This window comes from Asterias amurensis, chromosome 16, assembly GCF_032118995.1.
Source record: "Asterias amurensis chromosome 16, ASM3211899v1".
NCBI classification, from domain to species: Eukaryota; Metazoa; Echinodermata; class Asteroidea; order Forcipulatida; family Asteriidae; genus Asterias; species Asterias amurensis.
This window is the reverse complement of record NC_092663.1, coordinates 12,780,499-12,798,838: the sequence shown is the minus strand read 5'-3', so window position 1 is coordinate 12,798,838 and position 18,340 is coordinate 12,780,499. Positions and strand designations below refer to the sequence as shown.

Genomic DNA, 18,340 nt, shown 5'->3' with positions numbered 1-18,340 from the left:
ACATTGGACACAATGAACGAGGTTATTATTGTAAAGGCTGGTGCATTAATAATGTGACTTCATTACCATTTGAAGCATAATATGCGTTTATTTTGCCTTCACGATGGTGAAGTAACGAGCCGTGCGATCAAAGGGTTGTTATAATGAGCGCACACCTCTTAAAAAAATATCTTAATTTATATAAACTATTTAAGTCTGCGTCCATACCGGTATCAAATTGTACTTCATCGAAAATTTAATCTCTGGTACATTCATAATCTCGCAATGTTTAATAATCTTCATTTTGGGTGAGGAGTGCAACTTTAATTTAGATTAAAATGTGTATGCGATAAATTCAGACTAGTGAATCTCTCGCCTGTTCTACCCCTGATGTCTGTATATATTTATCTGCCAATCTTTTCCCACCACTGTAACTCTTTATCTTGGTGTCATCACAGGTTGTCGTGTCCCCTTTGACCGGCAGCACTCATTAAATACTTGGAACTTAGATAAAAGGGGTCTGACTACGACTGCCCCTTCAGGGCCTAGGGGCATCTTCGAAACCAAGGTTTGAGCTTCGCCTCCGGCTTTTCTGAGAACTTATGTGTGAAAATACGCGCTTTTGATACAGGATTTCAAACAGGCGGATGGTTTTCAACAAGTCAGAGCACAAAGCCACAAATGTTTCGAAAAGGCTCTAGGCGCGATTTCACAAAGCACCAAGCTTCATTTAGGGTTTAGTTTGCAATATAACCAGCATGGTGATTTGTATTGTGACACCCCAGTTTGCTAGGCAATATTAAGATTGATACATAATTAAGATAAAATTAACGGATCCGCTCTTCGTTTGATGTAATCCATTTTGAACATGAGGGAAAGCAAAATGGATTACAATGCCTACAGTCCCTTCCAATAATGCCATTTTGAGAGTAGATGGACAATACTAAAGCAAAACAAATTTGAATGAATGCATGAATTAATGAATGAATAAAGAAAAAAACCTAATGTTTATGAACTCTGAAAAATCGAGTTCGGCGCTGATTATTTTTACCTCGACTGACACGATTATTAAAAAATGGTTAATTATTAGTATTATTTAATCCATTTTGAACACGAATGAAAACAAAATGGATACAATGTAGGCCTACAGTCCCTTCCAAAAAAGCCATTTTGAGAGTAGGTGGAAACAATACTAAAGCAAAACAAATTTGAATGATTGAATGAATGAAGAACAAAACCGAATGTTTATGAACTCTAAAACCGAGTTCGGCGCTGATTATTTTTACCTCTACTGACACGATGTAAATTATCCCCGTTGAGATGTCGACAGCATCATTGCATCTGACAACCTCCCTCGGATGAACGTCACTTAGAGTTTGATGCTAGATGTGGCTCGGATCAGATGACACCTTTAAAGGGGAGGTATACGTTAATAATAATCTGTTCTTATATAACGCTTTATCACAACCCTATAGGGCATATCAGAGCGCTCAGCATTATTTCATTCAAGATGTGGACTCTGTTTTGAAGTGTGAGACCTATTCCTTAACAGCACCATGGTTTACAAGGAGCTGTGGCACAATATGCAGCCAATCAAACCAAGAACACCGGGACGAACCCATTCTCTTTTTGATAAGTGCACTGGGTTCTTGTATTAAACAACACACGGGACCTACAGCTTTACGTTCCATACGAAGGACATAGCAATAAAGTGTCAGCACACAGGCCTGCTGACCTATAGGCCAGTCACCCTCAACCTCGCTTCTGTATTTAGAAATCACAACCACCTTTTGTTAACGAGATTTTTCTTCTTCAGTTGAATAACCTTCTACGGTGTTTAGCGCACAGAAGCTTAGTCCTTGAAACCTAATGACCAATTATGAGGTTATTTAATATAATGGACAATTTTCAGAGGTATAGGACTATATTATTAGCAACACCCAATGAGTCTGGTGCCTCTCATTTTTGATAAGGGTTTTCAACCTACCATAAGGTAAAAAAAACCATTTCACTACTTCCATTAGTTTACAATAAAGCCATTAAAGTAACAGACTGTGTTTAAGCGCTAAGGCCAACTTGATAAGAACTAAATGTGGTGGGGTTTAAGACATTGGACCCAATACAACATACAATGAACAATTGAACAATTGAACCGTGTACAATGACTTATGTTTGAATGCCAATTCCAACATTTATCCAGGCTTATCGTATGGCATAGGGACTTATATTGGTCCCGAGCTATACACATCAATATAATGGGGACGTATGTTGAGTGCCAGTCCAAAATATAACAATAGGATTTGTAGTAGGGCCTACATTTTAAAACCAACGTATATAGGGACTTAGATTTGGCCCAAAGCTAAAATTACCCAGGCCCTTGGTCAATGCTGCAATAAAGACCTGAACAATTATGTTGGGTGCCTATAATAAAAACCGATGTGTTGGGGACTTATGTTGGGGGCCTGCAATAAAGACCAATGTGTTTGATACTTATGTTGGGTGTCTGTGATAAACACCAATGTGTTGGGAATTATGTTGGGTGCCTGTACTAAGGCCAAATGTGGTAGGGACTAATGTTTGGTGCCTGTAATAAAGACCAATGTGTTGGGAACTTATTTCGGGTGCCTGCAATAAAGACCAAATGTGTTTGGGACTAAAGTTGGGTACCTGCAAAACAAAAATATGTTGGAGTCTTATATTGGGTTCCTCCAATAAAGACCAATGCGTTGGGACTTATGGGAGTGATTAAGACAGAAATATGAAGGGAAAAAAATGAAAAAAATAAAATGGGGACAAAAAAATCGTAAAAAACGATAAATAAAGACAGAAACATACAAAAATCAAATTTTTGGGATGGTTAAGGTAAAAAAGTACGAGTGATATGCTCTCTATTTGATCTGTCAAGCTCGACTTTAAGCTCTGACATTTAACGTGTCCAGGGACCTTCGGCTGTATTGGAGCACGGTGGGACCTCTTGCCTCAAGAAGGTTCTCTTAGTCCAACCACACTATTATTCTTTCCCTGTCTCGATTCAAACTCCAGAAAAAAAAAAATGGTTTGAGATAACCTGGCCTCACCGTAGCTTTCCATTAATATCAAAAACCGACCAGCGCGTCTGTGTATAAAGCCCCAGAGACAAGATCTAATAACATGACGGCACTGCATCAAACCTCTAATGTATACATCAAGAAAAAAAAGGTGGAGCGGCATCATTTTTCCCGAAATTAATTTAAAGCCTCAGTTGTGTCCGGACCTTTCATCAACCCGTGCGCTGGCGAAGGTGAGAGGAGGGGAAGGGAGGGGGGGGGGGGGGGGGGGGGTTGCAGCGCGGTCGTTGTTGAGTTACAGGACGACTAATGCATCATTGAGTATGTGTATAACCCTAAGAGATCCGATCCAATAACATCGGGACGACATCAACCCCCTAGTGTATACATCAACTAAAAAAGTGGGATGACATTATTTTTCCCGAAATTAATTTAGACTCAGTTTGTGCCCAGGTCTATCTATATCTCGTGCAATAACGATGGTGGAGAGGGCTGGGGGAAATGTTTTGTCTGCACCACGAAATCGACTACTTTCAATAGGACATTTTGTTCTGCCAACTCGATTCAAAGAAGGGAATCCTATGAACAAAAAATCATCAGGAATTTTTGAGGATAGCAATTCTATACAACAGAACAAACATATGCGTCCGAATCTTTCATGATTCCGTGTGCTGGTGAAGTGGGAGTAGGTGGGAGGGGGGGGGGGGGGAGGAGAAATTGCAGCGCGAGCGTTGTTGAGTTCCACGACGACTAATGCATCATTAAGTATCGGATGGGCGAACATCTTGTGGCGTTTGTTTGGACTGTGTTTGTCAGCTGCAACGGCGTATCACTTTGAAGTCGAAGGCACACACGCCTCGTATGATAAATGACGTTGTGTAAAAGAGACAAGTCGAGCTCATCTTCGGGCCATCATTAGACTTTTCGTTTGCTTTATACCGCATTACCTCCTTTCAGCCTAGATGGCCGTTAATATTCCCGTATTTCAAAGCGCAGTCAAACCGTCGTAGATGGTTACCATGAATGCGAGTCTGCAGTTTGACAAAATGCAAATATTGTCAAGATGTTCTACACGAGAGTACTCTTGAATAACCATGGCTTAATTGTATAATGCAAGTAAGCAAACCGACGTTTTAAACACAGAAAATTATGGCTTAAACAGAAACGGAGTTCCAGCAAACATCACGTTAAATTTTCATTGTTGTGACTTGTGCCCCGCTCAATTTTTGCTTAGCAAAGAAATTGGTCAAGCTTTTTTTCTGCTTAAAGACACTAGACGCTATCGGTAACTATCAAATACCAGTATTCTTACTTGGTGTATCGCAACATAGGCATACAATAACAAACCTGTGAAAATTTTAGCTCAATCGGTCATCAAAGTTGCGAGATAATAATGAAAGAAAAAACACCCTTGTCACACTGAGTTGTGCGCTTTCAGATGCTTGATTTCGAGACCTCAAATTCTAAATCTGAGGTCACGAAGTCAAATTCGACAAAAATAACTTCTTTCTCGAAAACTACTCTACTTCAGAGGGAGCCAACTCTCACATTGTTTGATATTATCAACCTCTCTTCTTGTTACTCGTTACAAGTTAAGTTTTGTGCTAATAATTTGTTTGATTAAATATAAATAGTGTCCACTGCCTTTAACTGCTTTATGAGATTGTGCCCAGGTCGCTTGTATTCGTTTCAACAAATCTTTCTTATACAGACGACGTCATATCCGTAGGGCACCTTCTGAGGTACAAAAAAAGATATCTTTTTGGGTGCTCCTATTCCAAGCATGGAATCACCCTTTAAGTGATGCGTTTCGTAAACACGACACGCCGACAGGCAGCAATCCCTGTAACACTAAGGTTACGGCGTACGACCAAAAGGCACCTACAAGTGCTACTTCAGAAAACAACACAGAACTGGCTTTGAAATACACACGAAGGTGCTAGGTTCTTAAGATGGACCTCTTGAAACAACTTACAAAATGTCATATAGAACATTAATTCGGTTTGCACTGGGAGTTTGTACGGTGCTCAAGTATCTTGCCCCGGACTACAAGGGCCCGCGTCCTGTTGTTGTTCCCCACCCAGAGTCAACAGCGTTGACACATTTTCTTAGCCCGGCATCTCGAAGCCTCTTGAGGGACTGAGTCTGTTCCCTGAAGTAAAGTGGAGGGTTATTTCAGCAAGCCAAACTCCAAATGCAGTAGAGGATAATAATTGTCATACGGGCTGAATGTGATTAGATTTGGAAAGTAGTATGTGCATCGACTGAGTGTTGATATTTGGACCCGGTCTAGATAAGCCCGTGTGACCTTTGACATCGTGAAGAAATGGTGAAAATGATTGTCCGTTTGAAATACTCCACCTTGGAATGAAACTAAAATATTATTGATAAGAGAATGCTAAAATAATTATTTTAAACTGTGCTTTCATCCCTGGTTCCTTCTTTACGACTGAGAGAAAAACAACTGACTAATTTTGTCCAACTTGACTGACGTTTGCAGGAAAGCAAATTACCTTTCATACACTTAAAGGATTTAGACTGTCTGTGAATGTACCGCAAACCATTTGTTTTCGGTACATCAAAATTGTCACTGTCGTAGAGCTTTTCAATGTGGAAAATAGGTTTTCCTAAATCGATTTAAAATAGGGAATCCTTAAAATAAACATCAGCAATATTTTTGCGGATGGCATTTTTCAAAGTGCAGCAAAAAAAAAAAAAAAAAAAAAAAAATTATACCGGAAACCCAAGACATTTTAAAACTCAATCAAAAAACAAACTTCAGGTAAAAAAAAAACATGTTTTCAATAATATTATAATGCAGTTTATAAGACACTGTTGTAGCATGGAGAAATCTTAGGGAGAAAGCCGAAAGATACTGCTGATTAATGCAATATAATATTAACAGACTGGTCGAGTATCCGCCTCCTCAGCCGAGTCGCAAGAAGCAACAATTTGAGGGATACATTCCTTCGTTAACGTCGCATCTCAGAAATACTCTATCTCGGCCATCATTTACTAACAAAATGAAGCAAAATATGCTGAAACGAACACTAAAAAAAAAAAAAAAAATACAATAATGATAATGACGATTCGCAGCATTTGTTTGGCGCCATATTAAATTTTAAAAACATTCAAAAGAGTGAGCTACTTAAATGCAAGTCTAGGGCGAAGCTTTGAAGTGGTCCAGGTTGTCAATTTCCATGGTCACACCGGGAGAACATTTTCCATGTCAGGGTTTTTTTATGAAGAAAAATGAAGTTCCAAACTCCTTCTAAAGCCGGGGAAACTCTGACAGAAAATAAAAAAAGGTTGAAAGCGAGAGATATTGCAGCGGTTATTACACGTCCTATAAACCAACGATGCCGCGCGGGGACTAAACGCCAGATCCGACGAGTGTGTGGTGTTCAGTAAATCCCCACGGCCCCTCGCAATAATACAACCCAGCGTGGTCGACGGATCTTGTTCCGAACCAACACAGGAAATGTTGTCCACTAAAACGAACACAGCCCCCCCCCCCCCCCCTCATCAAAAGAACCGGCAATATTAAAAAACATTTTTCATTTCTTGAAAACCGTTAAACTCTTTTGACTTCGCCCCGTATTATATGAGATCCATCCGTAATTCTTGGTAAGTCGTTTTTCCCACAAAGACCCTATGTGTAAGGCCCGCAATACTTTAAGACAATAATGCCCACAGTCTTATTGGAAATTAAAGCGCCTTTTGTGGATTAGTCCTGTAGGCCGACTTTAATTATTTTCATATTTTGTGAGGCATATGGATGCCATTTCATGTGCTGAATTTCCTTCCTTTATGGGTAATGAAGCTTTCTTATTATTGCTATTTCCACCGGATGACTTTAAATCTTCTAACATGGAAGTAATTTTGTTGTATATTATTTTAACATGTCTCGATGTTAAATTTGCATCGGGGATCAATAATATTTGTGCGTTCTCAATTCTGTAAAAGAAGAGAACAAAACACAGTGATACACTCGGATGGGATTCGAACCTACGCCCCTCACGAGATAAACCAGAGCCATGTTTCATTGAACCGGTTAGGCCTAAACGTAGAAAATATTGCTTATATTGCGTATATTATACGTTCTCCAAACGTATACCTGTAAGGTGGAGGTCTCCCGTAGACTGTGTTTTTTCTCAGTAAGTGTGTTTGTCTTTCTTCATGTTTTTTCCCTCTCCCTCTTCCGTGTTTTTTGTTGAGTCCACGCGATGTCACTTTCTTTTGTGTCACACTAATGGATATCCCGAGGCCAGACGAGGCGAGAACAGACACCCACAACAAACTCTAATTGCTGTAACGGGGGCACACGTAGTACTCTCGTTTCAAAGTCTGTGATGTGAGTGTGTGTTTGTTTTTATTTCATTCACCAGCAAGCCCCATGAGGTTAAGTTGATTGACTCATTAATATAACGCATGGTTCTTCACTTTTCGTTTCTACATGTACGCGGATATAATTGAGGAAATCACGCGACAAATCATAACCGGTAATTGGGATCGTTCACTGAGCGGCGTTATTGTTGAAGGGGGGGGGGGGGTGAAAGAGTTTTGTGTTATCGGCGCTGGACACGTTTGGTCATTGTCAAAGACCATTATTCTCACTTGGTGTCCCAACATATGCATACATGTATGTGAAAGTTTTGACTCAATTGATCATCGAAGTTGCTAGAGTAGAATAAAGAAACAACACCATTGTTGCAAAATTTGTGTGCTTTGTGTGCCTTCAGAGAGCGCCGTTCCTCACAATGTTTTATACTCCCAACAGCTCTCCAATGCTCGTATTCAAAGTAAGTTTTTTATGTGAACAATTATGTGTTAGTAACTCTATGCGGTAGTGCATTGGAAACACAACTTTTCGGTTGGGATTTTGTGTCAGAGATGAAAAAGCACGTCGCTGCCTCAAGTCAATATCGTTAAAGCGTGACCTACAAACGTTTCTGAGCGCTGCTAAGGATGCCTTATACCTCAACGCATGATGAAACGGAAATCTAGCCATGGCCGAAGCTGTAGCAGTCAATTGCGCACATGGTTGGGACCATACGTTCCGGAAGTTTGAATACACGCGGGACTTTCACTGCATTGTCTGCCATCTTGAAAGTAATTGTCAACAGTTTCCTCGCAACCATCTAAAACGCTTTAAGGAACACGTTACCTTGGATCGGTCGAGTTGGTCTTTGAAAAGCGTTTGTAACAGTTTGTTATAAAATGCATATGATTATAAAGTGATTTTTAAAGTAGGAATATACTGGCCCCCTATGGTTAGAAAGATGTTTTTAAAAGTAGAAAACAGTGATCCACACAAATGTGCCTCGAAATTGCATGGTTTTCCTTTTACCTCGTCGACTAACACGGTCGGCCATTTATGGGAGTCAAATGTTTGACTCCCATAAATGGCCGAACGTGTTTGTTCGCGAAGCAAAAGGAAAACCACGCAATTTCGAGGCACATTTGTGTGGATCACTGTTTTCTACTTTTAAAACATCTTTCTAACCATAGGGGGGCCAATGCATTTTATAACGAACGGTTACAAACGCTTTCCAAAGACCAACTCGACCGATCCAAGGCAACGTGTTCCTTTAACTGTAGGTGGTCTTAGCAGGTCACTGCTTTAAGGCCGGTTTATAGTCGGTCGCGCGATGGTCGCGCGACGGAATTCTTGCGCGCATTCCTAAGACTGAGGCCTAAAAACCGTGTCTTATTATGATCGCGCGTCAAAATTTCCGACGCCCGACCATCGCGCGACCGACTATAAGTCGGCCTTTTCGTCGGAAATATTGACGCGCGATCATAAAAAGACACGGTTTTTAGGCCCCAGTCTTAGGATTGCGCGCAAGAATTCCATCGCGCGACCGACTATAAACCGGCCTTTCGGCATACTAAGCTGGCGGCGCGCAGGCTGGTGCTATAGCTTTACGGGCCTCTTACTCGGTGACACTGTTCCCGTGGCAGAGACACCTTGTGCCGGGACTCTGGCCTGCAACGGGAAAAGTTAGGTACAGCAATGGAATACCAACGTGTTTGGAGGGCTATCATCAGATGCTCCGCATCAACTGAATGAAATAAATGAATGAATGAATGTGGTCTAACTTCATTCCGGATATCGTAAATTGTTCACACCCTGAAAAGTGCACAGACATCAACATTTCTATTAAAGGAGGTTTTGATGAAAACATATCACCATCGACTTATTGTTCTCGCGTCCGGTTATTACAAAAATCTTTATATAAAACTGCGTCAGCTATAATTGCCCCCTCTTTAAAGTGCAACCACTGCCAATACAAACATATACATGTTTGAATATCAGTCTTAATCATTGTGTTTACTCTACTGCAGTGATAACTGGAAGAGGTGTTTTGAGGGAAAACATCTGTAATTTAAAACACGCTTGTCGACACAAAACAAAACATACACACAAACAGGGACATACAGTGTAATTTCCCAATATGACATAAACAAATATACCTCCATGACTGTAAACAAAGTATAGTACAAAACCTACTGTGTTCCTACTGTTTTTCCTAACATTTTGTTTGTTTTTCTTATTGTAAATTTCTTTGATGGGTTACCGGTGAGCGTCGACACTAGAAAGAGCTTCAACCATCTTTTTGTTATTTTGAAGGAAAAAAACCTTCAAAATTCACGACACAATGTGCTTCTTCAACGGTGTTAACGCACAGCTACCCTTACATACCACAGTTTTAAACGGGGGTACTTCCATTTTTGCTCTATTGTTACGTCTTCTGAACAAATTCTCTGTGGGGTACCACTTCTGGGTTTTATCATTGTTCAATTTGTTATAAGTAAACCGAAGTCATAAGTTGGCGTCCGTATGCAATGGCAAACACTGTGCGAACATTAGGAAAGGATTTGAAATAAAATAAAATCAGAGCTTGGACCTTGCTCGCCCCTTGCCAATCATAGCACAACTAAAGATTTTTTTTATCATGCTTATGACACCAAATCCCAGACAATCCTCAGGACTATAACTAAAACAAACACACAAAACTTAAAACCTCAACATTTGATTACATTCGCTCGGAGCGACTCACCGTCCAAAGCAATGAGATACGCTGAGATCTGACAGGGAATTTATTCAGGTAATCCCTTTGAGGAAATGAATGGACAATATTACAAATTTAAAAGGGATCCGATCTTCAGAATGCCCGCAGCAATTTCGGTGCAAATTAAGTGTAGGTTTGGGGTTTAAACGGGGAAAATGGATCAACCACTGCTGTCGAAATCACTTGACAAAGAAGTTCACAATTACAAACCATTTCAAAGAATATTACATTATTTGGAAGGAATATATGAACCTTTTCATCAGTCACATTTCTAGCCTGAATAGCTGACGTCACACTTCGAGGCTAGTGAAATAAGCCAGAGATCTGCTCGTGTAATCACCTTTGACCTCGCTTCATTTCACGTGGCTTTCATTAGATTCGTAGTTAAATCCAACGTATATTTGTATATGTAAGCCATACCACCGAGCGCCAGTCTACTATAATCAAGGGGGATATTTTTTCGCTGTAGTACAGAATTGCCATCCTTAAAATATTTCCTGATTTATTTTAAAAGCATTACCTTTGTTTGCATAGATTAAGAAGAAAAAACACTCTTTGAAGAGCCATATGAGGGACAACTCTGTTTCGAGTGGTCTTCCACTCTTTTAGGTTAATGTTTATCCTTTTGAGTGATTTTTCACTCTGTCCTGGAATGAAACCCCTCTAAAAGAGTGAAATAACCACCACTCTTTTTAAAGAGCCATATGAGGGACAACTTAAAATGTAAGTAGTGGTGTTTGCACTCTTTTACATTTAGAGAATATGATCACACTAATCTTAAAAGTATCAACACTAGAAATATGACAAACTTCCGGTAAGTCATTCGAGAGAGTAGGTCATTCGAGAGAGTAGGTTCAGCATGCGAAAATGACCCATCGCCCCGTGATTACCCAACTCTAAAAAACATGTAACAAGCTAGACGATAATACCATAAACACAGTAAACGTTATCCTGTTGTAAAAGTAAACAGTTTAATACGTCACAGACGTGCGCCACAGACACTTTTCACCAATTGACCCAAAACCTGGCTTCAACGTTTGTGTGTATAATTTTAAGACAACCACACAAACAGTAAAAACAATAATTTCAACATTCAATTTGCAATTAATTAATATATAAATCAATAGAAATAGGACCTTAAATTCTTGCAAAATATACACGAAAGGCAAATTCAAAACCTTCTGTACATGAAATCTGTAAGTCATAAAGAAAACAAAAAAAAAACACAAAATAATAGATCGATCCATTCTTCACAATGCGCTTTGTTCAAAGTGAGTGTAACACATTGGATTTATACTAAGCTACGCACAGGGTCGCAAATAGAAGTCCCGATTAAGCAGAAATGTTGCCTGCCGACTTTCCGCTTAGCAAACATAGACAGGAAATCGTTTACATGTGTGATGTGATGTTAGGCCTGGCAACCTAACTCTGCTAATCAAAACTTGTTTGGTGTTTCGCTGTTGTTTTAAGCGTCATCATCGATATACAAACTGGCCCACCTTAAATGCATTTTGTTGTATCTTCACATAATATAAATAATAATTAAACCAAAACTGTTTAACCAAACGCAGCTTTTTTTAGTAACATTAAAACTTATGTTTACAGAAAAACGACATATTTAATCTTTGATTAAAGGTATTATACAGGATTGGTAAGGACACAAACCATCATTGTTTAACATATTCCGAAAGCTTTCTGATTAGGAAATTCATACTAGAACCATTGTTTCTGTGAAAAAAAATGTTATCTCTCTGAAATTAAGTCACTTTCGAGAAAACTGTATCTGATAACTTTAACAATTCCACAGCCAATTTCGGTTGTTACACAAATAGGACACTGTGTTTACATGATGAAAATTGTGCATGGTTTCCCCCCGTTTTCTTCTGCCCCACATCCACAAAGGTTAACAAATCAAAGTTACACAGGTTTGATATTGCATGTGGCTGATCACTTAACATAAATACTGTCTGCTTCTAATTTATCAGCCGTCGGTTTCACCAAACTCTTCCTAACTAAGGATTTATCTTAGGACTTTAGGACGAGCTCAGTTCCGTAAACGCTATTTTAGGACGAGTTTCTCTTCCTAACTTGAGATAGGAATATAGAATTTCGTGAAATCAGCTGCTGATCTACCAATCCCGTACCTTTACATACAAACTACAAGTGATAGAAAACAAACATTTTATATCTCATAGATCCACAAAACGAAGGAACTTAAAACACTCCGTGCACTAACACGTCCACGCAGTGCTTCACCAGTGTCCAATTATACTTTTAGTGTTTAGAACCAAGTACACCGGACACAGGGTTGCTTACAAAGTGTAAGCATCACAGAGCTGTGTGTGTCTGCAAGTGCCAACTGGGTGCGCCAAAGCACCGTGTAAAACCCAAATAGTTGCAACATAAATCGGTCACATAGCTTATACCATTTTCAAAAGCCCACCTTAAAATGTTGTATTTGATCACGCTGTATAAGAAAACCAGTTTTATGTAGGCTAAACAGAAAACGAAGAGATCTCTTGAACACTTTTGAAAGTTATGTCCCCAGTGGTGCTTTACATATTATAGTTACACCAAGTAGTTCCCCCTTCTTTTATAGACCCTGGTAAGAACGAAATGAAGTAAGCAATTGAAATACAAACAACTATATATACGCAGACGTTCGAAAAACACGTGCAAGTTTGCCACCTGTGTTTTCAACACCGAGTGCTTTGGCCCCCTTTACACGCCTCGGTCGCCGCGAAACGCGGCCAAGTAACCGAGGATCTTCGACCGCGAGAGATGCGAAGCACGTGGAATGAAGACAGCTGATCACATAGTTGATGTAGTTTATTCCTTCATCTACCGCCTGATTAATCACAACCTGTCGATAACTCTCGCCTAAGCAAGCAGGAAGGAGATCGATGCATCAAAATTAGTTTAGTATTATGTTGTTCTCATGCAATGTTACATTTATTTCCGCTCGTATACATTGCCACATATCGAATCAATACAATGGTGTGTTAGAAAAGCCGCGCGATCCGAGTGTCCTAACTCGTGCCGAGATGTACACTCTCAAAACGGCTGGATCAGAAAACACACAGATCAGCAGAATTGACTCGGATTCAGGGTCCCCTCGCCCCTGACCCGTTTATGAGTAAAAAAGAATGACAATTAATATAATACGGGCTTTGTTTATCACAAATAACCAAACGAGCCGAAAATACCTGGAAGGAATGTATAATATCAAAGCAATGCTGCTTTAACTTTTCAGTGCAGCTGTTTAAACGAAACTTTGTCATTGCTCGCGATGTTTGTCTCAAAAGTGCAGGGCTTTCATGCGGGCCGGCCGCAGTAAAGATCTCACTGCAGTGGTCTAGAGGTTACACTTCTTAGCACCAGGGCCAAATTTCATAAAACAAGTAAGCAGCTGTTTTGTGTTTGCGGAGCGTCCCTTGTTAGCTGAATTTCTATTTCATGAAGCTGTTTACTGTAAGCAATGGTACATCTGGCTAACCCGCGGTAAGCGAGTGACATAAAGCAAATCCAAGGTGAACGATGTGCGACTAGACATTTTTTTATAACTTAAGAAACCATGGTGAAATACGTTCATGCGTATACTCACATTAATTTTGTCTGCTACAGTAAGCACACAAATTTGCTAACTGGTAAACAGCTTTATGAAATTTGGCCAACCAGGTTTACAGTTAAGCGAATCATACAATGTACTACATTATGTAACAACGGCTCCTGACAAAATATCGTATTGCTTATCGGTGGGAAATTCAACATGTCCTAGAACAGAACTTACTTGTTATTTACAATGTACCACAAGAGACGTACGCCTCTCCACCTACAGCTGCTGACTGCTATTTGTCATTCCCTTTCCCTATGCAGCAAAAAAAAAAAACATTTAATATCAGATCTATTAGTCTTGTTTTTGTCTTCTTTCCGCTCAGTTCATAAATCATTGATCGCAAATACACGGGACAACCTATACTGCAGTTGGCGTATATAAAAATACTCTTCCTTTTCTGAGACAGCACGAATTTCCTGTTTGTTCAACATTCTCTTCGATCAGACTGCCTCATAATTTTTCAGCGTCTTAAAGGGACTGGACACCTCTGGTAATTATCGAGATAAGACTAGTCCTAACTCTTTGTAAAATCCACCCCAGGTGTCTTAAAAAAAACACAGGCCTATGAAGTCTTTTAATTCGTGAGTGATAAACTCTCAAAACCTTACGTTACTTCAGAGGGAGCCGTTTCACACAAAGTTTTATATGAACAGCCCTCAATTGCTCGTTACAAATTCACTTTTTTATGCTTTACGTTGTTTTGAGTAATTACCAATAGTGTCCAGTGCCTTGAATAATAAACAGTAATCTGTAAAGTGGTTGATGAAGATGAATAAGAGACCCTTTTTTCCAGCCAAGAAGTCCGTGGGCTAATGTGTTTGGACGTGTTGACTCTGTGCAGGCAAGCGAATACTACGTGTTCAAACCAATATGTACTTGTTTCAAGCCATTATATGCATAGAAGTGCAGTGAGCACGTATGACGTTTTGTATACATTTTGCTATTTCTTGTTCTAAGTCAATTTCAAGTTGTTTTTTTTTTCAAAAAAGTTTCAAATCTCGGTGTAACTTTTTTATTTATTTATTTATTTATTTTTTTTTTTTTTTGGGGGGGAGTGCATGACTTGATAGGTTCGCATACTGTCAGGCCCTTTTCGAAACTATGGATTTGACTTAAGCTACGGCTCAAACTCCTTCAGTATCCTTATATCCCTATATTTTAACGTGTGCTTTCCGTACGGCACTTCACGCAAACGGATATAGCCTGTGTCACGCAGCAAAAGCAGAAATCATCGTTTCGAAAAGGCCGAGCGTATGTAACCGAAGGATATAAGTCAGACCTTCTCTTACGTTAGAATTTACGTTAACGGCAAGACTTCACTTGCATTACATACATTTCAAATGTATTACTTACTTAATCAAAATGTGAAATTTTAAATTGAAAAAAAATGTTTGAGGAATGGAAATTTACAATAATTAGTCGTTCCAACTTGCCCACATGAGTCAAACAAATTCCCGTTTGGCAATAATTGAAACGGAACTGGTACGTTTTTTAAACTGCTGTTTCGGGTTGTACTCACTGCAACCATAATTCCCAACTAATTTTTTTAACCCATTCGTTATTTCGCGAAAATGAAAAAAACGAGTTTTACCCGTAGAGCGCTGTGTACAAACCAACGCAAATATTAGTCACGCGCACCTGAACTGCTATAGTGCTTTGTGTATCATTTCGTGAAGTAGCGGATCGTGATATGTCACCCTTCACCTCGTTGAAACTCAAAAATGGCAAATCTGGTGACATGCCGTTCATACTAATTAGTGCAATTACAAAACTATTACGTGATGGGTACTGAAACTTGCTGACAATTTAAAAGTAATGAGTTAGTTAATAATTAGTGTAAAACCCGAATTGCGAAATTGTGTAACTTTTGACAGATAGTTTACTTGGTAGTACGAGCACAAATTGACCTGGAAGTAGTTGATGGAATGGAAAGCTACTATAGAAAGTGAGCGAACTCCTAGTCTGGCATTCCAGTGTATATACCACCCAAATAGTCTTCTAAGAGAGATTTCCGGCAACACCATGTGAATATTTCTTTTTGAGTAGTGTTGGTTCTGAAAAGAACCATAGGTTTCACCAACACTACCTAAAAGGAGATGTCCACATGGTGTTACTGCAAATCGCTCAGAGTTCCACTTCCACCATGCAAAGTTTCAAATCCTACAAACAGTCTTCGTTGTATCCATTTCGTTTTAGAAGTTTAAAAACCATCGCCGGTGCTGTCGATGTATACAACTTTCCAAAGGAGTTGGGCAAACTTCTCATCATTGAGTTTGTGAGGAATAATATGCCAGTGGTTCCCTACCGATGCGAGAACAGCCGGTCGTACCTGGAGTCCACGCCATTCTGAGTTGAGTGGGTGAGTTGCGTGAGAGGTTGTCTTCACCCGGCCGACGCCATCTTGGAAACCTCCGATGGCAGCCCTCCACCCATCCCGGTCCAGCTTCAGCTTCCTCAGCTCAGTGGTTTCTTGTTGTGTTGCGTACTACTGCAGCTGATCAATGAATGTTAGTCTCCTCCTGCCCTTGCTCCTGTTTCATTCGATGGGTTCCAAAAGAACTAGGGGGAGCTAGCTCTGGATGGAAACAGTGGCCAGCTAGCCTCATCATCCGTTCCCTGATCTTGACAGATACTCTTATAAGAGCATCGCAGAGAACACGTTTATGTCAAAACATGCATGATGTACTGAATAATCCCCATGGATATTAAATTTGACACCGTGTCTTTGAGGCTCAAAACGGTAAGCAACTGTTCGACACTTCGGGGTTCCTGGATTTGGCCCTGGAGACGGTGGTGCATACAATGCTAAGACTTTGTCAATTCCAGCGTGCATCAACAAATCAATTAACTCCGAGCATAATGCAATGACACCAAAGCAAACTTTATCTTCCTATGTACCCAGTTCGTTCAAAGATGGTACGTTGTCTGTCCACATCATTTGTGCAGTGACCTGAAGTGGCCATGACCTTAGTTTGTAGTTTTGACCAATTTTGGACAATACCAAACAATTGAAGTCGCGGTGCCTCCCATCACGTCATCAAATTCAACTTTGTTAGGTAAACTGCCTGCAGGTTACGTTACAACTGCAGTTACGTTTCAGGGGACGTGTTTGTTTACGTTTCACCTTACAAGTGTTTCACGTTTTACGTTACGTCTGTAGTTACGTATCACAATGTGCAGTTACGTTCTATTAATTTACTCCTAGTACACAGTGAAATGTGAGAGCTGCTTTAACTATCTTGATGAGGTATTCTTTCACCAGTTTTTACTCATAGGGACGGAAATTTAGTTGATTGCTGACCGTATTGCAGTCACTAGTTTCACCACTTTCCTCCATTATCTCTTTCCTACATTTTCAATCCGCCTTTCTTTCACAAACACGGAGTCAGGTCGTGACCCTGTGTACTGTGGAAAGTCAATCAGCAGTTCGATAAAATAGTTTCATATCGCAGATGAAAATATCTCTCTTGGACGACGTTCGACCCTCTGCTATAACACTTCAATGCAGTCGTTACAGACAGAGCAGTCAGATACTGTCTGTGTGTGCCACGTTAAAAGAAAGTTGGAGATCTCATACTTGAATTCCTGCCATCGTTCCAACTTTACCTGGACTTTAATCATTCGTCCATATTATCCTAGTTAAGTCGGCAAACAGATCCCCTCGTCAAGATGTCCTCAACTACTCGTTACCATAGCAATCAAGATGGCGGCTAGTGTCCAGAGCCAATGTACACTGTGTATTAAAGGTGACGGGGCCGAGTTACATAAATCCGTGTCGCAGCAAGACCTACAAACTCCAGAATTGTCTTCGGATTCTTCGCATTCCTTGACCTCCGTGCAGTTGGTGAAGAGTTTACATCCCCTCGTGTAGCTCGTGACAACGCCAGCAGCTTTCTGTTTCACCACCTGTATGGAATGCACAAAAAGGTCAACAGATAATGAATAAAGAAGACTTGATTCCTTGTCTTAAACAGTTTCATCGTGGCCCAATTACATAAAGCTGTTCGCAAAAAATAATGAGCGACAAAATGTCTACGAATTTTGTCCCGTCTTGTTAATTTACACTGCAATCACGCTATACCATCCAACTAAATGAATCTGAATGAGCAATTGCGAGTTCAGAAGTCTTTTGTAAAATTATCTCTCCTTTTGAAGGATATTTTTTTCTGAATAATTGAAATTTTTATGCAAAAAATACAGACCGGTTAATGCTTAGGTTGGGTTGTACATTTGAAAGTACTAAACCTTGACAATCAACCCGCCCAGCCCACCAAATCCCTCAAAATTTACACAAGGTGTATCTTTTGATCCGTTCTAAGCGTGTGGAATATCTCATAGCAAAGTTCTTACTCTCATTTTATGGCAAAGTTTTCGCTTTTTGACCTGAGCTTGACTCCATCTCATGGCAATAAGTCACCCAGCAATCAAAGAGATGAGGGTACAAAAACGTGCTTAGAACACACAGACTTACACTTCAGCCATACAAGAATCAACTCCACGTCTTTCAATACACACTGCCTTGCTACCATTATCAATATTTGATCTCCATTTTCTACAGAGCAGCCGACCCGTATAAAAATCGTCATTTTAGCTTTGAAAATAAACAAACCCCTTTTAAACCG

At 39.9% G+C, this 18,340-nt stretch overlaps 1 protein-coding gene across 3 annotated transcripts in view; it reads right to left on the bottom strand.

Annotated features, from left to right (window-relative positions):
- Positions 1 to 11,068: 11,068 nt before the first annotated feature.
- The window catches only part of LOC139949048 (uncharacterized), an 83,141-nt gene continuing 75,869 nt past the window's right edge, over positions 11,069 to 18,340 (bottom strand). For 2 of the 3 annotated variants that reach the window (XM_071947448.1, XM_071947447.1), the window contains one exon: positions 11,069 to 17,624. In XM_071947448.1, the coding sequence (XP_071803549.1) occupies positions 17,394 to 17,624 (231 nt within the window). In that variant the 3' untranslated portion in view covers positions 11,069 to 17,393. The remainder of the gene's footprint in view (positions 17,625 to 18,340) is intronic. The other variant, XR_011787509.1, reaches the window with a different exon arrangement.